The 27,120-nt window shown below is 60.2% G+C and overlaps 2 protein-coding genes across 6 annotated transcripts; both read left to right on the top strand.

Annotated features, from left to right (window-relative positions):
• Positions 1 to 1,508: 1,508 nt before the first annotated feature.
• On the top strand, positions 1,509 to 7,827 carry LOC135460488 (zinc finger protein 628-like). 5 transcript variants are annotated; one of them, XR_010443237.1, is made up of 3 exons: positions 1,509 to 1,625; positions 2,570 to 7,356; positions 7,481 to 7,827. XR_010443237.1 is itself a non-coding variant. In XM_064737348.1 (3 exons), the coding sequence occupies exons 2-3, from the start codon at positions 2,578 to 2,580 to the stop codon at positions 6,691 to 6,693; spliced, it is 4,086 nt and encodes a 1,361-aa protein (XP_064593418.1). In that variant the 5' UTR covers positions 1,509 to 1,625; positions 2,570 to 2,577; the 3' UTR covers positions 6,694 to 7,827. The 5 variants fall into 5 exon arrangements, 4 of the variants coding, with proteins under 4 accessions (XP_064593418.1, XP_064593419.1, XP_064593415.1 ...); XM_064737348.1 differs by having other exon boundaries at positions 2,570 to 5,802; positions 5,833 to 7,827; XM_064737349.1 differs by having other exon boundaries at positions 2,570 to 6,282; positions 6,343 to 7,827.
• LOC135460486 (uncharacterized serine/threonine-protein kinase SBK3-like) lies at positions 7,520 to 26,444 on the top strand. The gene is made up of 9 exons (XM_064737343.1): positions 7,520 to 7,939; positions 19,597 to 19,701; positions 19,779 to 19,862; positions 19,950 to 20,042; positions 20,942 to 21,065; positions 23,861 to 24,063; positions 25,100 to 25,825; positions 26,246 to 26,299; positions 26,427 to 26,444. Exons 1-9 carry the CDS (start codon positions 7,520 to 7,522, stop codon positions 26,442 to 26,444), a joined length of 1,827 nt encoding a protein of 608 aa, XP_064593413.1.
• Positions 26,445 to 27,120: the final 676 nt, after the last annotated feature.

Raw genomic sequence — 27,120 nt, 5'->3', positions numbered from 1 at the left:
GGGGATTGGGGATTGGGTGATTTGGGGGTCCTGGGGGGTCCAGAGGAATTTGGGTGGATTTTGGGGGGTCCTGAGGGAACTTGGGGAATTTGGGGGGTCCTGGGGAGAATTTGGGGAATTTTGGGGGGCTTTGGGGGGGATTTTGGGGATTTGGGGGCTCCTGGGGAGAATTTTGGGGAATTTGGGGGGAATTTGGGGGAGCTCAGGGTGGATTTGGGGTGGATTTGGGGGGTTCTGGGGGGTCCTAAGAGATTTTTGGGGTCCCTGAGGAATTTGGGGAGGGGTCTTGGAGGGAATTTGGGGAATCCTGGGGGGGTTTTGGGGGTTTGGGTGGATTTTTGGGGGATTTTTGGGGGGATTTAGGAAATTTGAGGGGCCCTGAGGGATTTTTGGGATAATTTTGGGGTGGATTTGGGGCGGATTTGGGGGGGGTCCTGAGGGGAACTTGGGGAATTTGGGGGAAATTTGGGAGATTTTGGGGGGTCCTGAAGGATTTTGGGGGGAATTTTGGGAATTTGGGGGTCCTGGGGAATTTGGGGGGGGTCCTTGAGGGGTTTGGGGGGAGATTTGGGGAATTTGGGAAATTTTGAGGGTCATGGGGGGAATTTTGGGGGTCCCGGGGAAGTTTTGGAGTGAATTTGGGGATTTTTGGGGTCCCTGGGGAGGTTTTTGAGGTGAATTTGGGGAATTTTGGGGTCTTGGGGGGTGTCCCGAAGATTTTGGGGTGGATTTGGGGGGGAATTTGGGGGTTCCGGGGAGGTTTTGGGGATTTTTGGGTTGGATTTGGAGATTTTGGGGGTCCCTGGGGGTGTTCCTGAGGGGTTTGGGGGTGGATTTGGGGATTTTGGAGATTTTGGGGGTTTTTGGGGATTTTGGGGGTCCTAAGGAAATTTTGGGGTCCCCCCTGACCCCTCCCCCCCCAGGTGAGCCCCTGCTGCCCCCGGAACAGCCGGGAACGGCCGGAGAGACCAGCGCGGACCAGTACAAACCAGTATAGACCAGTATGGACCAGTATAAACTCAATAAAACCAGTATAAACCAGTACAGACCAGTATGGATGAGCAAAAAACTCAATAAAACCCAGTAAAAAATATAAAACCAGTATGGACCAGTATAAACAAGTATAGACCACTACAGACCAGTATGGACCAGTACAGACGAGAATAAACTCAATAAAACCAGTATAAACCAGTATGGACCAATATGAACCAGAATAAACTCAATAAAACCAGTATAAACCAGTATGGACCTGACGCCCATACAACGTATGACCATATAAACTCAATAAAACCAATATAAACCCGCACAACCCAGCGAGAGCCGCTAGACCAGGCTCCGGTTGGGGACTACATTTCCCAGCGTGCACCGCGCGCGTTTCCGGGAGGGAAAGGAGAGGCGTGGCCTGGCCCAATGAGGCGCTGCCCGATTGGCGGCGGCGAAGGCGGGAAGGCGGAGGGGGCGTGGCCCCGTGAGGCGGAGGGGGCGTGGCCTCGTGAGGCGGCGCGGCCCGGGCGTTGCGCGGCGGCGGCGGCAGCGCCGGGCCCGGTTTTGGCGCGGTTCTAACGTGGTTCTAACCCGGTCCTGGCCGGGCTCCGGCCCCGGCGGAGCCACCGTGAGCCCCGCAGGTGAGCGGAGGGAGGAAGAAGAGGAGGAAGAGGAGGAGGAAGCGGCGGGGCCGCGGCGGCGGCGCCTGCGCGGGGCGGGCCTGGAGGAGGCGGGGCCTGCAGGGGGCTGAGGGGAAAGGGGCGGGGCCTGAGGGCGGGGAGGGGCGGGGCAGGGCCTATAGAAAAGGGCGGGGCTTAATGCGATCTGACCACGCCCACAGTTTGGCCACGCCCTCCGGATCGGCTTTGGGGCTGGGATCTCACCTGCACACCTGGGATGGGGCTGGGGTCTCACCTGTCCCCCCCATATTGGGTTTGGGGTCCCACCTGTGTCTATGTCTCATGTCTGGGGTCTTACCTGTCACCCACGTGTTGGGTTTAGGGTCTCACCTGTGTCTGTGTCTGATGTCTGGGATTCTACCTGCCCAACTGTACTGGGTCTGGGGTCTCACCTGTCCCTGTGTTTCCCATCTGGACTCTTACCTGTCCCCCATATTCCATGTCTGGGCTCTCACCTGTGTCTGTGCCTCATGTCCGGGGTCTTACCTGTGCCTGCGTCCCCTTGATCTGGGGGTCTCACCTGCTCCCTGAGGACTCAGCCTGCTGGGCTCTCACCTGTCCCCATGGTCCATGTGTGGGCTCTCACCTGTCCCAGGTTTGGGCTCTCACCTGTTTCAGGTGCAGACTCTCACCTGTCTCAGCTCTGTGCTTTCACCTGTGTCAGATTCGTGCTGTCACCTGTCCCAGGTTTGGGCTCTCACCTGTGTGAGGTTTAACCTCTCACCTGTCCCAGGTTTGGGCTCTCACCTGTGTGAGGTTTAACCTCTCACCTGTCCCAGCTCTGTGCTCTCACCTGTGTCAGATTTGTGCTGTCACCTGTCCCAGGTTTAACCTCTCACCTGTCCCAGGTTTGGGCTCTCACCTGTCCCAGGTCGGTGCTCTCACCTGCGGCCGTGTCCCCCCAGGTGCGGCCATGGCGGGCGCGGCGCCCCCCGCAGGTGCCCCCGAGCACCCCTTCACCTGCCGGGAGTGCGGCAAATCCTTCCGCTGGTCCTCGCGCCTGGCGCATCACCTGCGCAGCCACACAGGTGAGCGCCCCTACAAGTGCCCCGAGTGCCCCAAGGCCTTCAAGGGCTCCTCCGCCCTCCTCTACCACCTGCGGGGCCACACAGGTGAGCGCCCCTACACCTGCGCCACCTGCGGGAAGAGCTTCAAGCGCTCCTCGCTGCTGCAGACGCACCTGCGCGTGCACACGGGGCTGCGCGCCTTCAGGTGCGCCCAGTGCGGCCTCACCTTCAAGTGGGCGTCGCACTACCAGTACCACCTGCGGCAGCACTCAGGTGAGCGGCCCTACCGCTGCCCCGCCTGCCCCAAGGCCTTCAAGAACTCCTCCAGCCTGCGGCGGCACCGCCACACCCACACAGGTGAGCGCCCGCACACCTGCGACACCTGCGGCAAGGGCTTCGCGCAGGCCGCCAACCTGCGGCAGCACCTGCGGGTGCACACGGGGGAGCGGCCGTACACCTGCGGCACCTGTGGCAAGAGCTTCACGCACTCGTCCAACCTGCACCTGCACCGGCGCACGCACGGCCCCGCCCCGCAGTGCCCCACCTGCGCCACGCCCTTGGCCTCGCGCACCTGCCCGCAGCGGCACCCGCAGGGCCCCGCCCCGCCCGGCGCCGCCGCCTCACCTGAGCCGCTCTGGAGGCCGCTGGGGCTCGCCTGTGCCGAGCAGGAGGTGCCGGCCACGCCCCCGGCCACGCCCCCGGCCCCGTCCCACCGCTGCCTCACCTGCGGCAAGAGCTTCAAGAACGGGGCGGGGCTGGCGCGGCACCTGCCCGGGCACGAGCGGCCCCGAGCCCCGCCCGCGCCAGGTGAGGCCGAGGCGCCGGCCCCGCCCGAGCGGCCCTACAGGTGCGGCGAGTGCGGCAAGGCCTTCAAGGGCTCCTCGGGGCTGCGCTACCACCTGCGCGACCACACAGGTGAGCGCCCCTACACCTGCGCCACCTGCGGCAAGAGCTTCAAGCGCTCCTCGCTGCTGCAGACGCACCTGCGCGTGCACACGGGGCTGCGCGCCTTCAGGTGCGCCCAGTGCGGCCTCACCTTCAAGTGGGCGTCGCACTACCAGTACCACCTGCGGCAGCACTCAGGTGAGCGGCCCTACCGCTGCCCCGCCTGCCCCAAGGCCTTCAAGAACTCCTCCAGCCTGCGGCGGCACCGCCACACCCACACAGGTGAGCGCCCGCACACCTGCGACACCTGCGGCAAGGGCTTCGCGCAGGCCGCCAACCTGCGGCAGCACCTGCGGGTGCACACGGGGGAGCGGCCGTACACCTGCGGCACCTGCGGCAAGAGCTTCACGCACTCGTCCAACCTGCACCTGCACCGGCGCACGCACTCGGCGGCGCGGCCCTTCCGCTGCCCCGCCTGCCCCAAGGCCTTCGTCATGGCCGCCTACCTGCAGAGACACCTGCGCACGCACGGCCCCGCCCCGCGCCGCGCGCCCGCCGGTGACGCCGCACCTGGCGCTGCCGCACCTGCGCCACCGCCCATCGCTGGCGCTTACCTGGTGCTGCCCGGCCCCGGTGGCTCCTCCCCCCATAAGGTGCTGCTGGTGGCGGCCACGCCCAGCCACGCCCGGCCACACCTGGCGCAGGTGGGCAGGGGGCAGCGCACCTGGCACAGCGTCCTGCTCGTACCTGGGGCGGGCAGGGAGGGGGCGGCAGCGGGGGTGACAGGTGTGACAGGGGTGACAGGTGTGACAGGTGTGGGTGTGACAGGTGTGGGTGTGACAGGTGTGACAGATGTAGGAGTGACAGGTGTGGCAGGTGTGACAGGGATGGGTGTGACAGGTGTGGCAGGTGTGACAGGTGTGGGTGTGGCAGGGCTGACAGGGGTGACAGATGCAGGAGTGACAGGTGTGACAGGTGTGGGTGTGGAAGGGCTGACAGGTGTGACAAGTGCAGGTGTGACAGGTGTGGGTGTGACAGGTGTGACAAGTGCAGGTGTGACAGGTGTGGGTGTGACAGGTGTCACAGGGGTTACAGGTGTGACAGGTGTGACAGGTGTGACAGGTGTGGGTGTGACAGGGGTTACAGGTGTGACAGGTGTGACAGGTGTTGGTGTCACAGGTGTGGCAGGCATGACAGGTGTGACAGGTGTTACAAGTCCCGGTGTGACAGCTATGACAGGTGTTGGTGTCACAGGGGTCCCAGGTGTCACAGGTGTAGATGTGACAGGTGTCACAGGGCTTACAGGTGTGGCAGGTGTAGGTGTGGCAGGTGTGAGAGGTGTTGGTGTCACAGGTGTGACAGGTGTGACAAATGTAGGTGTCACAGGTGTCCAGCTCCAGGTGCTGCCGGTGGCGCCAGAGGTCACCAATGTCCAGGTGCAGCATGGGGAGGTGTCAGGTGTGGCAGGTGTGACAGGTGTGACAGGTGTAGGTGTGACCGGTGTGACAGGTGTGACAGGTGCCACAGGTGTGACAGGTGCCACAGGTGTGACAGGGCTGCAGCTCCAGGTGCTCCCATTCCCCTCGGAGGTCACCAATGTCCAGCTCCAGGTGTTGCCACCCCCACCTGAGGTCACCAATGTCCAGCTCCAGGTGTTGCCACCACCACCCCCAGGTGGCTCAGGTGTGCAGCTCCAGGCAGGTGAGGTCACCAACGTCCAGCTCCAGGTGTTGCCACCCCCACCTGAGGTCACCAACCTCCAGCTCCAGGTGCTGCCGGCACCACCTCAGGTCCCAGGTGTGCAGCTCCAGGTGTTGCCACCACCCCCAGGTGGCGCCAATGTCCAGCTCCAGACAGGCGAGGTGGCCAACGTCCAGCTCCAGGTGTTGCCACCACCCCCACCTGAGGTCACCAGCGTCCAGCTCTGCACAGGTGAGGTGACCAATGTCCAGCTCCAGGCCCTGCCGCTGACCTCAGGTGTCACCAACGTGCAGCTCCAGGTGTTGCCACCGCCCGCAGGTGGCACAGGTGTTCAGCTCCAGGTGTTGCCAGCGCCACCTGAGGTGACCAATGTCCAGCTCCAGGCCACCGAGATGACCAGTGTCCACCTGGACACCATGGAAGTGACTGATGGGCACCTGGACAGTTCAGACCTGCCCGCTGTCCACCTGGAGGCCATGGAGGAGGTACCTGGTGCCCACCTGGACATGTCAGAGGTGCCCAGTGTCCACCTGGAGACCACAGAGGTGACCAATGTCCACCTGGAGACCACAGAGGTGACCGATGTCCACCTGGAACCCACAGATGTGCCCAATGTCCACCTGGAGGCCAGTGACATGACCGATGTCCACTTGGAGACATCAGAGGTGACCGATGTCCACCTGGACATGTCAGAGGTGCCCAGTGTCCACCTGGAGAGCTCAGAACTGCCCAGTGTCCACCTGGAGACCACAGAGGTGACCAATGTCCACCTGGAACCTACGGAGGTGACCAATGTCCACCTGGACGTGTCAGAGGTGCCCAGTGTCCACCTGGAACCCACGGAGTTGACCAGTGTCCACCTGGAGGCCAGTGACATGACTGATGTGCACCTGGAGAGCTCAGAGGTGCCCAGTGTCCACCTGGAACCTACGGAGGTGACCGATGTCCACCTGGACACCTCAGAGGTGCCCAATGCACACCTGGAGACCACAGAGGTGACCAATGTCCACCTGGAACCTACAGAGGTGACCAGTGTCCACCTGGAGAACTCAGAGGTGCCCAGTGTCCACCTGGAACCTACAGAGGTGACCGATGTCCACCTGGATGTGTCAGAGGTGACCAATGTCCACCTAGAACCTACTGAGGTGACCAATGTCCACCTGGAGACCACAGAGGTGACCGATGTCCACCTGGATGTGTCAGAGGTGCCCAGTGTCCACCTGGAGACCAATGAGATGACCGATGTCCACCTGGACATGTCAGAGGTGACCGATGCCCACCTGGACATGTCAGAGGTGCCCAGTGCTCACCTGGAGACCAATGACATGACCGATGTCCACCTGGAACCCACGGAGGTGCCCAGTGCACACCTGGACACCTCAGAACTGCCCAGTGTCCACCTGGAGAGCTCAGAGGTGCACCTGGAACCCCCCTAGGAAGTGCCCAGTGCCCACCTGGAGACCATGGACATGCCCGATGCCCACCTGGACTCACCTTGGAGCTGCCCAGTGCCCACCTGGAGCTGCCCAGTGCCCACCTGGAGAGCACACAGGTGCCCAGTGCCCACCTGGGCATGGCAGAGGTGCCCAGTGTTCACCTGAAGATCAAGCAGGTGACCTGTGCCCACCTGGACACACCTTGGAGGTGCCCAGTGCTCACCTGGAGGTGCCCAATGTCCACCTGGACAGGGCAGAGGCGCCCAGTGCTCACCTGGAGAGCATGGACATGCTCAGTGCTCACCTGGAGGTGCCCAATGTCCACCTGGACAGGGCAGAGGCGCCCAGTGCTCACCTGGAGAGCATGGACATGCTCAGTGCTCACCTGGACACACCTTGGAGGTGCCCAGTGCCCACCTGGAACCCACCGAGAAAGTGCCCAGTGCTCACCTGGAGACCACACAGGTGACCTGTGACCACCTGGACGTGCCCAGTGCCCACCTGGAACCCACCGAGAAAGTGCCCAGTGCTCACCTGCACACACCTTGGAGGTGCCCAATGCTCACCTGGACACATCAATGTCCACCTGGACATGTTAGAGGTGCCCTCTGCCCACCTGGACACACCTTGGAGGTGCCCGATGCCCACCTGGAGAGCACACAGGTGCCCAGTGCCCACCTGGACTGACCTTGGAGGTGCCCTGTGCCCACTTGGAGAGCACACAGGTGCCCAGTGCCCACCTGGACTGACCTTGGAGGTGCCCTGTGCCCACTTGGAGAGCACACAGGTGCCCAGTGCTCACCTGGACTGACCTTGGAGGTGCCCAATGCCCACCTGGACACACCTTGGAGATACCCAGTGCCCACCTGGAGAGCACACAGGTGCCCAGTGCTCACCTGGACACACCTTGGAGATACCCAGTGCCCACCTGGAGATCACACAGGTGCCCAGTGCTCACCTGGACACACCTTGGAGGTGCCCGATGCCCACCTGGAGAGCACACAGGTGCCCAGTGCTCACCTGGACTGACCTTGGAGATACCCAGTGCCCACCTGGAGAGCACACAGGTGCCCAGTGCCCACCTGGACTGACCTTGGAGGTGCCCTGTGCCCACCTGGAGAGCACACAGGTGCCCAGTGCCCACCTGGACACACCTTGGAGGTGCCCCGTGCCCACCTGGAACCCCGCAGGTGCTCCTGGCCTGGGGGACCCCGTGCCCCGCCCCTGTGCACACCTGAGCCTGCAGGTGAGGGGGTTGCCAGGGGGTACCTGGGGAGGTACCTGAGCTCACCTGGCACAGGTGAGGGGTGCCAGGGGGGTACCTGGGGGTACCTGAGCTCACCTGGCACAGGTGAGGGGTGCCAGGGGGTACCTGGGGGTACCTGGGGAGGTACCTGAGCTCACCTGGCACAGGTGAGGGGTGCCAGGGGAGTACCTGGGGGTACCTGGGGAGGTACCTGAGCTCACCTGGCACAGGTGAGGGGTGCCAGGGGGGTGCCAGGGAGTACCTGAGCTCACCTGGCACAGGTGAGGGGTGCCGGGGGAGTACCTGGGGGTACCTGAGCTCACCTGGCACAGGTGAGGGGTACCTGGGGGGGTACCTGAGCTCACCTGCCCGGGTGAGGGGTGCCAGGGGGTACCTGGGGGTACCTGAGCTCACCTGGCACAGGTGAGGGGTGCCAGGGGTGGTACCTGAGCTCACCTGCGCAGGTGAGGCCGTTCCTGCATTCCCCCCATATCAATAAAGGTGCCCCTCCCCCCCACCCAGTGCTGTTTGTGCTTCCGGGAGGGGCGGAGCCAATGGAGGGGGCGGGGCCAAGGCCAATGGGAAGGGCCAACAGGGGGCAGGGCCAAGGCCAAGAAGAGGGAGGGGCTAAAGCAAGGGGAGGGGCCAATGGGCAGGATAGGGTGGGGCCAAGAGGAGGGGGTGGGGCCAAGAGGCAAAAAAGTGGGAGGGGCCAAGGTGAGGGAATAAGGGCAGTTTTGGCTCCCAGTATGGCCCCAGCCCATCCCAGTATGGCTCCAGTCCATCCCAGTATGGCCCCAGTCATTCCCAGTATGGCCCCAGCCCATCCCAGTATGGCCCCAGCCCATCCCAGTATGGCCCCAGTGATTCCCAGTATGGCCCCAGTCCATCCCAGTATGGCCCCAGTCATTCCCAGTATGGCCCCAGTCATTCCCAGTATGGCCCCAGTGATCCCAGTATGGCCCCAGTCCATCCCAGTATGGCCCCAGTGATCCCAGTATGGCCCCAGTCCATCCCAGTATGGCCCCAGTGATCCCAGTATGGCCCCAGTCCATCCCAGTATGGCCCCAGTGATTCCCAGTATGGCCCCAGCCCATCCCAGTATGGCCCCAGTCATTCCCAGTATGGCCCCAATATAGACCAGTATGGCCCCAGTCTATCCCAGTATGGCCCCAGTTTATCCCAGTATGGCCCCAGTTATTCCCAGTATGGCCCCAGTCCATCCCAGTATGGCCCCAGTCCATCCCAGTATGGCCCCAGCCCATCCCAGTATGGCTCCAGTCCATCCCAGTATGGCCCCAGTCCATCCCAGTATGGCCCCAGTCATTCCCAGTATGGCCCCAGTGATCCCAGTATGGCCCCAGTTTATCCCAGTATGGCCCCAGTCCATCCCAGTATGGCCCCAGTCATTCCCAGTATGGCCCCAGTGATTCCCAGTATGGCCCCAGTCCATCCCAGTATGGCCCCAGTGATTCCCAGTATGGCCCCAGTGATTCCCAGTATGGCCCCAGCCCATCCCAGTATGGCCCCAGTCCATCCCAGTATGGCCCCAGTCCATCCCAGTATGGCCCCAGTTTATCCCAGTATGGCCCCAGTCCATCCCAGTATGGCCCCAGTTTATCCCAGTATGGCCCCAGTGATCCCAGTATGGCCCCAGTGATCCCAGTATGGCCCCAGTCCATCCCAGTATGGCCCCAGTCTATCCCAGTATGGCCCCAGTTTATCCCAGTATGGCCCCAGTGATTCCCAGTATGGCTCCAGTCCATCCCAGTATGGCCCCAGTCCATCCCAGTATGGCTCCAGTGATCCCAGTATGGCCCCAGTGATCCCAGTATGGCCCCAGTCCATCCCAGTATGGCCCCAGTCCATCCCAGTATGGCCCCAGTGATTCCCAGTATGGCTCCAGTCCATCCCAGTATGGCCCCAGTGATCCCAGTATGGCCCCAGTCCATCCCAGTATGGCCCCAGTCCATCCCAGTATGGCCCCAGTCCATCCCAGTATGGCCCCAGCCCATCCCAGTATGGCCCCAGTCCATCCCAGTATGGCCCCAGTTTATCCCAGTATGGCTCCAGTCCATCCCAGTATGGCCCCAGTTTATCCCAGTATGGCCCCAGCCCATCCCAGTATGGCCCCAGCCCATCCCAGTATGGCCCCAGTCATTCCCAGTATGGCCCCAGTCCATCCCAGTATGGCCCCAGTCCATCCCAGTATGGCCCCAGCCCATCCCAGTATGGCCCCTGCCCATCCCATTATGGCCCCAGTCCATCCCAGTATGGCTCCAGTCCTTCCCAGTATGGCCCCAGTGATCCCTGTATAGCCCCGGTCATTCCCAGTATGGCCCCAATATAGACCAGTTTGGGTCCAGTACGGTCCAGTATAGCCCAGTATAGCACCAGTATGGCCCCAGTATGGCCCCAGTATCACTCCGGTATGGCCCAGTATGGCCCCAGTATGATTCCAGTATCTCCCAGTATGGCCCCAGTATGTCCCAGTATGATTCCAGTATAGACCAGTATGGTCCCAGTCCCCTCCCAGTCTATCCCAGTCCCCTCCCAGTCCCTCCCAGTCCCTCCCAGTCGATCCCAGTTTATCCCAGTCTATCCCAGTCTATCCCAGTTTATCCCAGTCCATCCCAGTCTATCCCAGTCTATCCCAGTTTATCCCAGTCTATCCCAGTTTATCCCAGTCCATCCCAGTCTATCCCAGTCTATCCCAGTTTCCCCGCCCCCCCCGGGTGGGGGAGGGGCGCTGGCGCGGGGCCCGGTGGGGGAGGGGCAGGGCCAGGGACAGGTGCGGGGGGACCGAAATAACCGGGGGGGGGGGGGGGGGGGAGGGGAACTGGGGGGGACTGGAGACTGAACGCTGACCACTGGTGTCTGTACTTTGGTCCATACTGGTTTGTATTGTCTACGGTCCTACTGTAACGCTGGGTCTGTTTATACTGGTCTTATTTACTGGTCCGTACTGGTTTGTACTGGTCCACACTGGCCCATACTGGTTTATACTAGTCTTTACTGCTCCATACTGGTGCGTACTGTTTTATACTGGTCCATACTGGTCCATACTGGTCTGTACTGTTTCATACTGGTTTATACTGGTCCATAATGGTTTTTACTGGTTTATACTAGTCCACAGTGGTCCGTACTGGTTCTGTACCGGTCCATACTGGTTTATACTGGTCCCTACTGGTTTGTACTGGTCCATACTGGTCCATACTGGTCTATACTGGTCCGTACTGGTCTATATTGGTCCGTACTGGTCTGTACTGGTCCATACTGGTCCGTACTGGTCCATACTGGTTCTATACTGGTCTATACTGGTCCATACCAGTCCATACTGGTCCATACTGGTTCTATACTGGTTCTATACTGGTCCATACTGGTTCTATACTGGTCTATATTTGTTTATACTGGTCCATACTGGTCCATACTGGTTCTATACTGGTCTATATTGGTTTATACTGGTCCATACTGGTCCATACTGGTCCATACTGGTTCTATACTGGTTCTATACTGGTCCATACCAGTCCATACTGGTCCATACTGGTTCTATACTGGTTCTATACTGGTCTATATTTGTTTATACTGGTCCATACTGGTTCATACTGGTCCATACTGGTCCGTACTGATTCTCTACTGGTCCATACTGGTCCATTCACTGGCTCTGTAACTCGTTCAAAACTGGTCCGTACTGGTCCGTACTGGTCCGCACCGCTCGCTCCGTTCTCTCCCCGCTCTGACCCGGGAGGAATTCGAGGCCGCCCCTCCCCCCCCCGGCCACCTGTGCCTGCGCTAATTAGCGGTGATTAATGAGCGGGATTGATTACCGAGGGTGATTAATGGCCGAGGGGAATGATTAATTACCGAGGAATGATTAATGACCGTGGGGAATGATTAATGAGCGGGGTTGATTACAGAGGAGTGATTAATGACCAGGAGGAATGAATAATGACCGGGATTGATTACCGGGAATGATTAATTTCCCGGTGGAATGATTAATTACCGGGAGGAATGATTAATTACCGTCAGGAATGATTAATTACCGAGAAAAATGGTTAATTACCGGGAAGAATTATTAATTACCGAGAAAAATTATTAGTTACCGGCAGGAATTAATAATTAGTGGGAGGAATGCTTAATTACAGGGAGAAATATTTAATTACCGAGGAATAATTAATGACCGGGAAAAATGATTAATTACCAAAGAATTATTAATTATCAAGGAATGCTTAATTGCTAGAGAATGATTAATGACCGGGAGGAGTGATTAATTACCAGGGAATGATTAATTACCCGCGGGGATTGATCAATTAGCGAGAATGTTTAATTGCTGGGGATAAATAATTACCGGAACGATTAATTACCAGGAAGAATGATTAATGACCGGGAGGAGTGATTAATTACTAGAGGGGCGGGGGGAATTGGGATAAACTGGGAGGGACTGGGATAAACTGGGATATACTGGGAGTGAACTGGGATGGACTGGGAGCACTGGGCTGAATTATTAATTACCGAGTGTGATTAATTAGCGGGAATTATTGATTACCTGGGAATGATTAATTACCGGTATGAATAATTACCGGGATAATTAATGACCAGGATGATTAATTACCCGGAATGATTAATGACCGGGATGATTAATTACTGGAATGATTAATGACAGGGATTATTAATAACCGTGTGTGATTAATGACCGGGGCCGCCACAGTGGTTAATTAGAGCAGGGATTAATTACCAGGAATGATTAAAGAGCCGCAGGGGTTAATTAGGGCCGGGATTAATTACCAGGAATGATTAATGAGCTACCGCAGGGGTTAATGGCAGGGGTTAATTAGGGCCGGGATTAATTACCGGGGAGGGGCAGGGACAGCGACAGGTGCGGGGGGGGAGGGGCGGGAGGGACAGAGCGGGGAACTGGGAGGGACTGGGACAAACTGGGTTACACTGGGAGGGACTGGGAGGGACTGGATTATACTGGGAGGGACTGGGGGTAACTGGGAGGGGATTGGGACAAACTGGGAGTGACTGAGTGGGGAACTGGGTTATACTGGGAGGGACTGGGATGGACTGGGGAGAACTGGGATGGACTGGGGGGAACTGGGATGGACTGGGGGAAACTGGGTTATACTGGGATGGATTGGGAGGGACTGGGATGGACTGGGATAAACTGGGATGGACTGAGAGGGGACTGGGTTATACTGGGAGGGACTGGGGTAACTGGGAGGGGATTGGGACAAACTGGGAGTGACTGAGTGGGGAACTGGGTTATACTGGGAGGGACTGGGATGGACTGGGGAGAACTGGATGGACTGGGGGAACTGGGATGGACTGGGGGAAACTGGGTTATACTGGGATGGATTGGGAGGGACTGGGATGGACTGGGATAAACTGGGATGGACTGAGAGGGGACTGGGTTATACTGGGAGGGACTGGGGGTAACTGGATTATACTGGGAGGGACTGGGGGGAACTGGGAGGGGACTGGGCCCAATCCTTGGTGCAGGGTTTGGGGACACCAGTATGGCCCCGGTATGGCCCCAGTATGTCCCACTATGGCTCCAGTATGGCCCAGTATGGCCCAGTATTGCCCAGCTGGCTCCCAGTACGGCCCCAGTATGACTCCAGTTTGGTTCCAGTATGTCCCAGTATGGCCCAGTACAGCTCCATACACCCAGGTTCACCGTCCCAGTCACTCCCAGTATATCCCAGTGCCCCCAAACCCCCTCCCAGTCCATCCCAGTGCCTCCCAGTCCCGCCTTGTCCCCCGTCCCTGCCTTGTCCCTGTGTCCCCCCCTTGTCCCCCCCTGTCCCTGTGTCCCCTCTGCTTGTCCCGTGTCCCTCTGTCCCCCTGTGTCCCCCTGTCCCTCAATCCCTGTCCCCTCCTGTCCCCCCCGTGTCCCCCTGTCCCCTCCTGTCCCACTCTTGTCCCCTGTCCCTCTGTCCCCCTCTCCTGTCCCTGTCCCTCTGCCCTCCCCTTGTCCCCCCGTGTCCCTCTGTCCCCTCCTGTCCCCGCCTTGTCTCCCTGTCCCCCCCTCGTGTCCCCCTGTCCCCCTCTGTCCTTGTGTCCCTCTGTCCCCTCCTGTCCCTATGTCCCTCCCTTGTCCCCCTGTGCCCCCCTGTCCCCTCCTCTGTCCCCCTGTCACCCCTCTCCCATCCCCTCCTGTTCCTTTCTCTGTCCCCGTCCCCCATCCCCCCGTGTCCCTCTGTCCCCTCCTGTCCCCTCCTTGTCTCCCTGTCCCCTCGTGTCCCCCTGCCCCCCTTTCTCCTTTTGTCCCTCCGTCCCCTCCTGTCCCTGTCCCCCCCTTGTGTCCCTCTGTCCCCTCCTTGTCCCTCTGTCCCTCTCCTGTCCCTGTCCCCCCCATGCCCCCGTCCCTCTGTCCCCTCCTGTCCCTGTCCCCCCCCCGTGTCCCTCTGTCCCCTCCTTGTCCCTCTGTCCCTCTCCTGTCCCTGTCCCCCCCCTGCCCCCGTCCGTTTGTCCCCTCCTGTCCCTGTCCCCATCTTGTCCCTATCCCCCATCCCCCCCCGTCCCCCGTGTCACCCTCTGTCCCCTCTCTGTCCCCCCCCGTACTGTCCCTCCCTGTCCGCTGTGTCCCCTCCTGTGTCCCCCCCATTCCTCATGCTGTCCCCCCGCCTCCCGTTCTGTCCCCTGTGTCCCCCCCGTGTCCCCCTTGTCCCCGCACTGCTCCCCCCCGTGTCCCCCACTGTCTGTCGCTGTCCCCCGTGTCCCCTCCCCGTGTCACCCCCTGTCTTCGTGCTGTCCCCTCCTGTCCCCGCGGTGTCCCCTCCTGTCTCTCGCTGTCCCCGCTCTGTCCCCGCTCTGTCCCCCCCGTGTCGCCCCCCCGTCTCTCGCTGTCCCCTCCTGTCTCTCGCTGTCCCCCCCGTGTCCCCGCTCTGTCCCCGCGCTGTCCCCGCTCTGTCCCCGCTCTGTCCCCCCGCTGTCCCCGCGCTGTCCCCCCTCTGTCCCCTCCTGTCCCCCCGCTCTGTCCCCGCTCTGTCCCCCCGCGCTGTCCCGCTCTGTCCCCGCTCTGTCCCCCCCGTGTCCCCGCTCTGTCCCCGCTCTGTCCCCTCCTGTCCCCCCGCGCTGTCCCCGCTCTGTCCCGCTCTGTCCCCTCCTGTCCCCCCGCGCTGTCCCCGCGCTGTCCCCGCTCTGTCCCCGTTCTGTCCCCCCCGTGTCCCCCGCTCTGTCCCCGCTCTGTTCCCTCTCTGTCCCCGCTCTTTCCCCCCCGTGTCCCCGCTCTGTCCCCCCCCGTGTCCCCGCTCTGTCCCCGCTCTGTCCCCGGTCTGTTCCCTCTCTGTCCCCGCTCTGTCCCCGCTCTGTCCTCCCCCATGTCCCCATTCTGTCCCCGTTCTGTCCCCCCGCTCTGTCCCCGCTCTGTCCCCGCTCTGTCCCCCCCATGTCTCCAGTCTGTTCCCTCTCTGTCCCCCCGCGCTGTCCCCGCGCTGTCCCCCGCTCCGTGTCCCCGTTCTGTCCCCGCTCTGTCCCCCCCCATGTCCCCGTTCTGTCCCCGCTCTGTCCCCCCCGTGTCCCCGCTCTGTCCCCCCCATGTCCCCGCTCTGTCCCCGCTCTGTCCCCCCGCGCTGTCCCCGCGCTGTCGCGCCGCAGGTGACAATCCCGGCGGGGCGGTGGCACCGCGGGCTCGGGAAACTCTGAGTCACAACCGCGGGGCCACCGGGGGGGACACGGCCCAGGGGACAGCGGGGACACCTGGGGACAGCCACAGCGCCCGGACACAGGTGGGGCACCTGCGACACCCCGGGGACAGCGCGGGGACCATGGGGACAGGGGGGACACCCCCGGACAGCTGGGGACCCTTGGGGACAGCGGGGGGACCCTGGGGACAGGGGGGACACCCCCGGACAGCTGGGGACCCTTGGGGACAGCGGGGGGACCCTGGGGACAGCTGAGCTACTCTGGCGACACTTTGGGGACAGGGACACCCTGGGGACAGGAGAGGAACCCCCCGGGCCACCCCTGGGGACAGCTGGGCCACCCTCGGTGACACTTGGGGACACTCGGGGCCATCTGGGCCCCCTTTAGTGACAGCTGGGCGACCCCTGGGGCACCCTGGGGACAGCTGGGCCCCCCTTGGGGACACCTGTGGCACCCTGGGGACAGCTGGGGACCCGTGGGGCACTCTCGGGGACACTTGGGGACACTTGGGACCATCTGGGCCCCGTTTGGTGACAGCTGGGGGACCCCTGGGGCACCCTGGGGACAGCTGGGCCACCCTTGGTGACACTTGGGGACACTCGGGGCCACCTGGGCCACCCTTGGGGACACCCTGGGGACAGGGGGGAGCTCCTGGGGCACTCTTGGGGACAGCAGGGCCACCCTGGGGACACTGGGGGCCATGTGAGCCCCCCTTGGGGACAGTCGGGGGACCCCTGGGGACTCTTGGTGACACTTGGGAACACTTGGGGCCATGTGGGCCCCGCTTGGGGACAGTGGGGGACACCCTGGGGACAGTGGGGGACCCCTGGGGACACCCTGGGGACAGCTGGGGCCATGTGGGCCCCGCTTGGGAACAGTTGGGCCACTCTGGGGACAGCTGAGGGACTCTTGGTGACACTTGGGGGGACCCTGGGGACACTCGGGGCCATCTGGGCCCCCCTTGGGGACACCTGGGCCACCCTGGTGACACCCTGGGGACATGGGGGAGATCCTGGGGCACTCTTGGGGACACTGGAGGCCACCCTGGGGACACTGGGGGCCATGTGAGCCCTCCTTGGGGACAGTGGGGGACACCTGGGGACACCCTGGGGACAGCTGGGGACCCGTGGGGCACTCCCTTGGGGACACTTGGGACCATCTGGGCCCCGCTTGGTGACAGCTGGGGGACCCCTGGTGACACTTGGGGACACTCGGGGCCATCTGGGCCCCCCTTGGGGACACCTGGGCCACCCTGGTGACACCCTGGGGACACTGGGGGCCATGTGAGCCCCCCTTGGGGACAGTGGGGTGACACCCTGGGGACAGCTGGGGGACCCTTGGGGCACTCCTGGGGACTCTTGGTGACACTTGGGGACACTCGGGGCCATCTGGGCCCCCCTTGGTGACAGCCGGGGGACCCTGGGGACACTCGGGGCCACCTGGTGACACTTGGGGACTCTCAGAGCCACCTGGGCCCCCTTGGTGACAGCTGGGGGACCCCGGGGACACTCGGGGCCACCTGGTGCCACGGGTGCCACCGGAACAGGTGGCCCTGGGGGCATTGGTGCCATTGGTGGCATTGGTGACCCCGGTGGCACTCGGACAGGACAGGTGGCACCGGGGGGGGAGGGGAACAGGTGCTGGGGGGGAGGGGCGGGGGGAGGGGAACAGGGCTGGGATGGTTGTACTGGGTTAGACTGGGTTGTACTGGGATATACTGGGTTATACTGGTTTGTACTGGGTTATACTGGTTAGACTGGGATATACTGGGATATACAGGTTATACTGGGATATACTGGTTATACTGGTTAGACTGGTTATACTGGTTATACTGGGTTATACTGGGTTATACTGGTTATACTGGGATATACTGGGATATACTGGGATATACTGGGTTGTACTGGTTTATACTGGGTTATACTGGGTTATACTGGTTAGACTGGGATGTACTGGGATATACTGGGTTATACTGGTTATACTGGTTTGTACTGGGATATACTGGGTTATACTGGTTTGTACTGGGATATACTGGGTTGTACTGGTTATACTGGGTTGTACTGGTTTATACTGGGTTATACTGGTTAGACTGGGATGTACTGGGATATACTGGTTATACTGGTTTGTACTGGGATATACTGGGATATACTGGTTATACTGGTTTGTACTGGGTTATACTGGGTTATACTGGTTAGACTGGGATGTACTGGGATATACTGGGTTATACAGGTTATACTGGTTTGTACTGGGATATACTGGGTTGTACTGGTTTATACTGGGTTATATTGGTTATACTGGGTTATACTGGTTTGTACTGGTCATACTGGTTAGACTGGGTTATACTGGTTATACTGGGTTAGACTGGTTATACTGGTTAGACTGGGTTGTACTGGTTATACTGGTTTGTACTGGTTAGACTGGTTAGACTGGTTAGACTGGGATATAGTGGTTTGTACTGGTTAGACTGGTTAGACTGGTTAGACTGGGATATAGTGGTTTGTACTGGTTATACTGGTTAGACTGGGTTATACTGGTTTGTACTGGGTTATACTGGTTAGACTGGTCTGTACTGGTTCATACTGCATTATAGTGCCTATACTGGCTTATACTGGTCCATACTGGATTATACTGGTAATACTGGTTATACTGGTTTGTACTGCTTATACTGGTCCATACTGGGTTATACTGGTTTGTACTGGTTAGACTGGTCTGTACTGGTTTATACTTGTCCATACTGGGTTATAGTGGTTATACTGGTCCGTACTGGTTACACTGGTCTGTACCAGGTTATACTGGTTTGCACTGGGTTATACTGGTTTGTACTGAGTTATACTGGGTAATAATGGTTATACTGGTTTGTACTGGTTCATACTGGTTTGGTTATAGGGGTTCATACTGGGTTATAATGGTTATACTGGTTTGTACTGGTTCATACTGGTTATACTGGGATATACTGGTTTGGTTATAGGGGTTCATACTGGGTTATAGTGGTTATACTGGTTTGTACTGGTTCATACTGGTTATACTGGGTTATACTGGTTTGGTTATAGGGGTTCATACTGGGTTATAATGGTTATACTGGTTATACTGGGATATACTGGGTTATAATGGTTATACTGGTTTGTACTGGGATATACTGGTTATACTGGGATATACTGGTTTGGTTATAGGGGTTCATACTGGGTTATAATGGTTATACTGGTTTGTACTGGTTCATACTGGTTTGGTTATAGGGGTTCATACTGAGTTATAATGGTTATACTGGTTTGTACTGGTTCATACTGGTTCATACTGGTTATACTGGGTTATACTGATTTGGTTATAGGGGTTCATACTGGGTTATAATGGTTATACTGGTTTGTACTGGTTCATACTGGTTTGGTTATAGGGGTTCATACTGGCTTATAGTGGTTATACTGGTTTGTACTAATTATACTGGGTATTGTAGCTATACTGGTTTGTACTGGTTATACTGGTTGTACTGGTCTGTACTGGTTTACACTGGGTTATACTGGTCAGTACTCGTTTGTACTGGGTTATACTGGTTTCCATTAGTTATACTGGTCCATACTGGTTTGCCCTGGATCATACCGGTCTGTACTGGTTTATACTGCGCTATACTGGTTTATACTGGTCCATACAGGGTTATACTGGTTTGTACTGGTTCATACTGGTTATACTGGGATGTACTGGTTTGGTTATAGGGGTTCATACTGGGTTATAATGGTTATACTGGTTTGTACTGGTTATACTGGTTTGTACTGGGAGGGACTGGGATATACTGGTTTGGTTATAGGGGTTCATACTGGGTTATACTGGTTATACTGGTTATACTGGGATATACTGGGTTATAATGGTTATACTGGTTTGTACTGGTTTGTACTGGTTCATACTGGTTATACTGGGATGTACTGGTTTGGTTATAGGGGTTCATACTGGGTTATAATGGTTATACTGGTTTGTACTGGTTCATACTGGTTATACTGGGTTATACTGGTTTGGTTATACAGGTTCATACTGGTTTATACTGGTTTATACTGGTTCAGGCCATGGACACCCCCTCGGATGAAGGTGACGATGACGATGATGAGCAGGCTCAGGAGCGCCCCCTGCAGGTCTGTACTGGTTTTTACTGGTCTGTACTGGTTTGTACTGGTCTATACTGGTTCATACTGGTTCATACTGGTGGCAGATCACGGGTGTCCCCTCAGAGGCCGTTGATGATGATGAAGGTGATGACGATGATGATGAGCAGGATCAGGAGTGCCCCCTGCAGGTCTGTACTGGTTTGTACTGGTTTGTACTGGTTTGTACTGGTCTGCACTGATTCATACTGGTTCATACTGGTTTATACTGGTGGCAGATCATGGATGTCCCCGTGGAGGCCGCTGATGATGAAGGTGACGATGACGATGATGAGGAGTCGGTAGCAGAAGCTCAGGAGCGGCTCCTGCAGGTCCGTACTGGTCTATACTGGTCTGTACTGGTCCATACTGGTTTCTACCCGTCTGTACTGGTCCATACTGGTCTGTACTGGTCCATACTGGTCTGTACTGGCCTATACTGGTCTGTAGTGGTCCATACTGGTTTCTACGCGTCTGTACTGGTCCATACTAGTCCATACTGGTCTGTACTGGTTTATACTGGTCTGTACTGGTCCATACTGGCTTACACCAGTCCATACTGTTCCATACTGGTTTATACTGGTTTATACTGGTTTATGTTGATTTGTACTGGTCTGTACTGGTTTATACTGGCCGTACTTGTCTGTACTGGTCTGTACTGGTTTATACTGGTTAATACTAGCCCATACTGGTCCATACTGGTCTGTACTGGTTTATAACACCCCATAGTGGTCCCTACTGGTCTATACTGGTCCATACTGGTTTATAGTGGTCCGTACTGGTTTATACCGGTCCATACTGGTTTATACTGTTCCATACTGGCCCATACCGGTTTATACTGGTCCATACTGGTTTATACTGGTCCATACCGGTCCATACTGGCCCATACCGGTTTATACTGGTCCGTACTGGTTTATACTGGTCTGTACTGGTCCGTACTGATCTATACTAGCCCATACTGGTCTGTACTGGTTTATAACACCCCATACTGGTCTGTACTGGTTTATACCGGTCCATACTGGTCCGTACTGATCCATACTGGTTTGTACTTGTCCATAGTGGTCCATACTGGTGTGTACTGGTTCATCCTGGTCCATACTGGTCGATACTGGTCTATACTGGTTTATACTGTTCCGCACTGGTCCACACTGGTCCATTCTGGTTTATACTGGTTTATACTGGTTTATACCGGTCCATACTGGTCCATACTGGTCCGCACTGGTCCCTGCAGGCGCTGATGGCCCGCGCTGACCGGGCGCTGCCCCGGCGGGCGCTGGAGCGGGACTGGGCCGTACTGGGAGAGCTGGGCAGCGGCTCCTACGGGCGGGTGCTGCTGGCACGGCCCCGGCGCGGAGGTGAGAGAGCACCTGGGGCACCTGGGACAGGTGGGGACACCTGGGGGCACCTGGGGACAGGTGGGGACACCTGGGGATATCCACAGACACACCTGGGGGCACCTGGGGACACCTGGTGGTGCCTGGGGTACCTGGTGGTGCCTGGGGGTACCTGGGGGCAGCTGGAGGTACCTGGGGACAGGTGGGGGTACCTGGGGGCACCTGGGGGCACCTGGGATACACCTGGGCAGCGGCTCCTACGGGCGGGTGCTGCTGGCACGGCCCCGGCGCGGAGGTGAGAGAGCACCTGGGGCACCTGGGGACAGGTGGGGACACCTGGGGGCACCTGGGGGCACCTGGGGGTACCTGGGGGCACCTGGGGGCACCTGGGGGTACCTGGGGGTACCTGGGGGCACCTGGGGGCACCTGGGGGTACCTGGGGACAGGTGGGGGTGCCTGGGGGTACCTGGGGGTACCTGGGGACACCTGGGGGCACCTGGGGGTACCTGGGGACAGGTGGGCACCTGGGGGCACCTGGGGACACCTGGGGACACCTGGGGACAGTGGGGACACCTGGGGACAGGTGGGGGCACCTGGGGACACCTGGGGGTACCTGGGGACAGGTGGGGGTGCCTGGGGGTACCTGGGGGTACCTGGGGACAGGTGGGGACACCTGGGACACCTGGGGCAGCTGGAGGCACCTGGGGGTACCTGGGACAGGTGGGCACATCTGGGACACCTGGGGGTACCCGGGGGTACCTGGGGACACCTGGGGACGGTGGGACACCTGGGGACACCTGGGGTGCTGGGCACCTGGGGACAGGTGGGCACATCTGGGGCACCTGGGGTACCCGGGGTGCCTGGAGGCACCTGGGGACAGGTGGGGGTACCTGGGGACAGGTGGGGGTACCTGGGGGCACCTGGGGACAGCTGGGATACACCTGGGCAGTGGCTCCTATGGGCGGGTTCTGCTGGCACGCCCCTGGCACGGAGGTGAGAGAGCAGCGGGGGGTACCTGGGGGCACCTGGGGACAGGTGGGGACAGCTGGGGGCACCTGGGGACAGGTGGGCACATCTGGGGATATCCACAGACACACCTGGGCACACCCAGGCACACCTGGGCAGTGCCTCCTATGGGCAGGTGCTGCTGGCACGGCCCTGGCGCGGAGGTGAGAGAGCACCTGGGGACAGCTGGGGGCACCTGGGCACACACCTGGGCACACCTGGGGGCACCTTGGATACACGTGGTGGCACCTGGGCAGGGGCTCCTATGGGTGGGTGCTGCTGGCATGGTCCCAGCACCAATGTGAGTGCACCTGGGAACACCTGGGCACACCTGGGGGCACCTGGAATACACCTGGGGATATGCCTGGGCACACCTGGACACACCTGGGCACACACCTGGGCACACCTGGGCACACCTGGGGGCACCTTGGATACACCTGGTGGCACCTGGGCAGGGGCTCCTATGGGTGGGTGCTGCTGGCATGGTCCCGGCACCAATGTGAGCGCACCTGGGGGCACCTGGGAACACCTGGGCACACCTGGGGGCACCTGGGCACACACCTGGGCGCACCTGGGGCACCTGGAATATACATGGGCACACACCTGAACACACCTGGGCACACCTGGGGGCACCTGGGATACACCTGGGCACTCTTGGGCAGTGGCTTCTATGGGCGCATGCTGCTGGCACAGCCCTGGCGCAGAGAGGAGCCCACCTGGGGGCACCTGGGCACAGGTGTGTCTGTCCCTGTCCCAGGTGTGTTACCTGTCCCAGGTGTGCCTGTCCCTGTCCCAGGTGTGTTACCTGTCCCTGTCCCAGGTGTGTCTGTCCCTGTCCCAGGTGTGCCTGCCCTGTCCCAGGTGTGTTACCTGTCCCAGGTGTGTCTGTCCCTGTCCCAGGTGTGTTACCTGTCCCAGGTGTGCCTGTCCCTGTCCCAGGTGTGTTACCTGTCCCTGTCCCAGGTGTGTCTGTCCCTGTCCCAGGTGTGTTACCTGTCCCTGTCCCAGGTGTGTCTGTCCCTGTCCCAGGTGTGTTACCTGTCCCTGTCCCAAGTGTGTCTGTCCCTGTCCCTGTCCCAGGTGTGTCTGCCCGTGTCCCAGGTGTGCCTGTCCCTGTCCCAGGTGTGTTACCTGTCCCAGGTGTGTCTGTCCTTGTCCCAGGTGTGTCTGTCCCTGTCCCAGGTGTGCTCCCTGTCCCTGTCCCAGCTGTGTCCATCCCTGTTCCAGGTGTGTTACCTGACCCAGCCATGTTACCTGTGCAGGTGCGTGGGTGGGTTACCTGTGTAGGTGTGTTACCTGTCCAGGTGTGCATGTGTGTTACCTGTCCAGATGTGCAGGTGTGTTCCCTGTCCCTGATCCAGGTGTGTTACCTGTGCAGGTGTGCATGTGTCTTACATGTCCCAGGTGCACAGGTGGCTCTGAAGCTGCTCTCCAAGGTGTGCAGGTGTGTTACCTGTTGAGGTGTGCAGGTGTGTTCCCTGTCCCTGATCCAGGTGTGTTACCTGTGCAGGTGCGCAGGTGGCTCTGAAGCTGCTCTCCAAGGCATGCATGCCCAGGTGTGCAGGCGTCTGTCCCTAACCCAGGTGTTGTTACCTGTCGCAGGTGTGTCCCTAACCCAGGTGTGCAGGTGTGTTACCTGTGCAGGTGTATCCCCTGATCCAGGTGTGTTACCTGTGCAGGTGTGTCCCTAACCCAGGTGTGCGGGTGTGTTACCTGTCCCAGGTGTGCAGGTGTGTTACCTGTCCCAGGTGTGCAGGTGTGTTACCTGTCCATAGCCCAGGTGTGTTACCTGTTCCCTGTTACCTGTGCAGGTGCGCAGGTGGCTCTGAAGCTGCTCTCCAAGGCGCGCACGCCCCGGCTCCGTTTCCTGCGCGAGTTCTGCACTCACCTGTGCCTGCGGGGGGCGCTCACCTGCGTGCAGGTGCTGCCGCTCGCCTTCGAGACGCCCACGGAGTTCGGCTTCGCCCAGGAGCTCGCACCTGCGGGGGACCTGTGCGGGCTGCTCACACCTGGGGTGAGTCACAGGTGAGACAGGTGAGGGACAGACAGGTGAGGGACAGGTGAGGGACAGGTGAGGGACAGGTGAGGGACAGGTGAGAGAGGTGAGGGACAGGTGAGGGACAGGTGAGGGACAGGTGAGGGACAGGTGAGGGACAGGTGAGACAGGTGGACAGGTGAGGGACAGGTGAAGGACAGGTGAGGGACAGGTGAGAGAGGTGAGGGACAGGTGAGGGACAGGTGAGACAGGTGAAGGACAGGTGAGGGACAGGTGAGAGAGGTGAGTCACAGGTGAGACAGGTGAGGGACAGGTGAGAGAGGTGAGGGACAGGTGAGGGATAGGTGAGACCTTGAGGGACAGGTGAGGGACAGGTGAGACCTTGAGGGACAGGTGAGTGACAGGTGAGTGGCAAGAGGGGACAGTTTTGCACCGGGGTGGGAGGACAGGTGTGCCCAGGTGACCTCTCAGGTGACACAGCCCTGGCTGGGTGACAGAGCTGGGTGTCCCCAGGTGTGTCCCCAGGTGTGCTCCTGTCCCCAGGTGTGTCCCCAGGTGTGTCCCCAGGTGTGTCCCCAGGTGTGCTCCTGTCCCCAGGTGCCACTGAGTGACCCCATAGGTGTGCCCCAGGTGTGACCCCCCCATCCCCAGGTGGCCCCAGGTGTACCCGAGGTGTCCCCAGGTGCCCCCAGCTGTGTTACCTGTCCCCAGGTGTGTCCCAGGTGTGACCTCAGGTGTGTCCCCCCTCCCCAGGTGGGCCTCCCGGAGCTGCAGGTGAATCACTGCTGCTCCCAGGTGCCCCCAGGTGTGTCCCAGGTGTGTCCCCAGGTGTGTTACCTGTCCCCAGGTGTAACCCCAGGTGTGACCCCAGCTGTGTCTCCCATGTCCAGGTGTGACCCCAGGTGTGTTACCTGTCCCCAGCTGTGTTACCTGTCCCCAGGTGTGTTACCTGTCCCCAGGTGTAACCCCAGGTGTGTCCCCAGCTGTGTCCCCCATGCCCAGGTGTGTCCCCAGGTGTGTCACCCGTCCCCAGCCGTGTCTCCCGTGCCCGCAGGTGGGTCTCCCGGAGCCGCAGGTGAAGCGCTGCGCCGCCCAGGTGTGCTCGGCGCTGTGCTACCTGCACGGCCACGCCCTGGTGCACGCGGACCTCAAGCTGGACAACGTGCTGGCCTTCGACCCCGAGTGCCGCCTGGTCAAGCTCGGCGACTTCGGCCTGACGCGCGTGCAGGGCGCGCCGGTGCGCCCCGCCCCCGGCCACGCCCCCTACGCGGCCCCCGAGCTGCTGCCCCGCCCCGCTGAGCCGCACCTGCCGCACCTGGCGCACCTGGCGCCGCCCGTGGACACCTGGGCGCTGGGCGTGCTGCTCTTCGCGCTGCTCACCGGCACCTTCCCCTGGACTGCGCCTGCGCGCTCCGACCCCGCCTTCCGCCGCTTCCGCGCCTGGCACCGCCGCGCATGCGCGGAGTGGGCGGGGCAGGGGGCCGGGCAAGGGGCGGGGCAGGGGGCGGAGCCGCCGCCTCCGCCGCGCGCCTGGCGGGGTTTGGCGGGGGCGGGGCTGGAGATGCTGCGGGGGCTGCTCCACCCCCGGGCCGGGAGGCGGAGCCCACCTGGGCACGTGCTCGGGTACCTGGGGGAGGCGTGGCTGCGGCGGGGGGCGCAGGTGAGGGGCACAGGTGAGGGTGGGAGCGGGCAGGTGAGCCCGGCAGGTGAGGGGGGACAGGTGAGCTCTGAAAGTGGGAGCAGCCAGGTGAGCTCTGCAGGTGAGAGTGGGAGTGGCCAGGTGAGCCCAACAGGTGAGTGGCAGAGTGGCCAGGTGAGTTCTGCAGGTGAGGGGGGACAGGTGAGCTCTGAAAGCGGGAGCAGCCAGGTGAGCCCAACAGGTGAAGGGGGACAGGTGAGCTCTGCAGGTGAGGGGGGACAGGTGAGCTCTGAAAGCGGGAGCAGCCAGGTGAGCTTGCAGGAGAGGCCAGGTGAGCTCCTAGGGAGGGAGGACAGGTGAGCCCAGCAGGTGAGGGGGGACAGGTGAGCTCTGCAGGTGAGAGTGGGAGCAGCCAGGTGAGCTCTACAGGTGACAATGAGAGTGGCCAGGTGAGCTCCATAGGAAGAGAGGGACAGGTGAGGCGAAAAGGTGAGAGTACGGGTGAGCTCTACAGGTGACAATGAGAGTGGCCAGGTGAGCCCAACAGGTGAGGGGGAACAGGTGAGCTCCATAGGGGAGGAGGAACAGGTGAGGGTGGACAGTGAGAGTGGCCAGGTGAGCTCTACAGGTGAGGGGGAACAGGTGAGCTCCATAGGAGAGGAGGGACAGGTGAGGGGGACAGGTGAGAGTGGCCAGGTGAGCTCTGCAGGTGAGAGTGGGAGTGTCCAGGTGACTCTCTCAGGTGAGAGTGGCCAGGTGAGCTCTGCAGGTGAGGGGGGGAGCAGCCAGGTGAGCTCTGCAGGTGACTCCGGGTCCCCCAGTAGTGAGGTGGGGACACCTGGACAGGTGAGGGGAACACCTGGGCAGGTGAGGAGAACACCTGGAGATGGGATAGGGACACCTGGACAGGTGAGAACACCTGGACAAGTGAGGGGAACACCTGGGCAGGTGAGGAGAACATCTGGATGTGGGATAGGGACACCTGGACAGGTGAGGGGAACACCTGGAGATGGGATAGGGACGCTGAAGTGAGAACACCTGACGGATAGGGCACTGAAGGTGGAGGAATATCTGGAGATGGGATAGGGACACCTGGACAGGTGAGAACACCTGGACAAGTGAGGGGAACACCTGGGCAGGTGAGGAGAACATCTGGAGATGGGATAGGGACGCCTGGACAGGTGAGAACACCTGGACGTGGGATAGGGACACCTGGACAGGTGAGGGGAACACCTGGAGATGGGATAGGGACACCCGGACAGGTGAGGGGAACATTTGGAGATGGGCTGGGAACACCTGGAATGAGATGGAAACACCTGGAGATGGGGTAGAGACACCTGGACAGGTGATGGACACACCTGGGGTGGGATGGACACACGTGGGCACACCTGGGCACACCTGGGCACACCTGGGCACACCTGGGGATCCAGAATTCA

This window comes from Zonotrichia leucophrys, unplaced genomic scaffold (genome assembly GCF_028769735.1).
Source record: "Zonotrichia leucophrys gambelii isolate GWCS_2022_RI unplaced genomic scaffold, RI_Zleu_2.0 Scaffold_49_388800, whole genome shotgun sequence".
Classification (NCBI taxonomy): Eukaryota; Metazoa; Chordata; class Aves; order Passeriformes; family Passerellidae; genus Zonotrichia; species Zonotrichia leucophrys.
This window is presented reverse-complemented; position numbering and strand designations above follow the sequence as displayed.

What these genes read in the sequence shown, in the direction of transcription:
- LOC135460488 (XM_064737345.1), top strand. Translation starts at nt 2,578, where the DNA reads ATGGCGGGCGCGGCGCCCCCCGCAGGTGCCCCCGAGCACCCCTTCACC.
- LOC135460486 (XM_064737343.1), top strand. Translation starts at nt 7,520, where the DNA reads ATGCCCACCTGGACACACCTTGGAGATACCCAGTGCCCACCTGGAGAG. An exon ending in CTCAGGAGCGCCCCCTGCAG is followed by an intron (nt 19,702 to 19,778) that starts GTCTGTACTGGT and finishes TACTGGTGGCAG; the next exon opens with ATCACGGGTGTCCCCTCAGA. An exon ending in CTCAGGAGCGGCTCCTGCAG is followed by an intron (nt 20,043 to 20,941) that starts GTCCGTACTGGT and finishes TGGTCCCTGCAG; the next exon opens with GCGCTGATGGCCCGCGCTGA.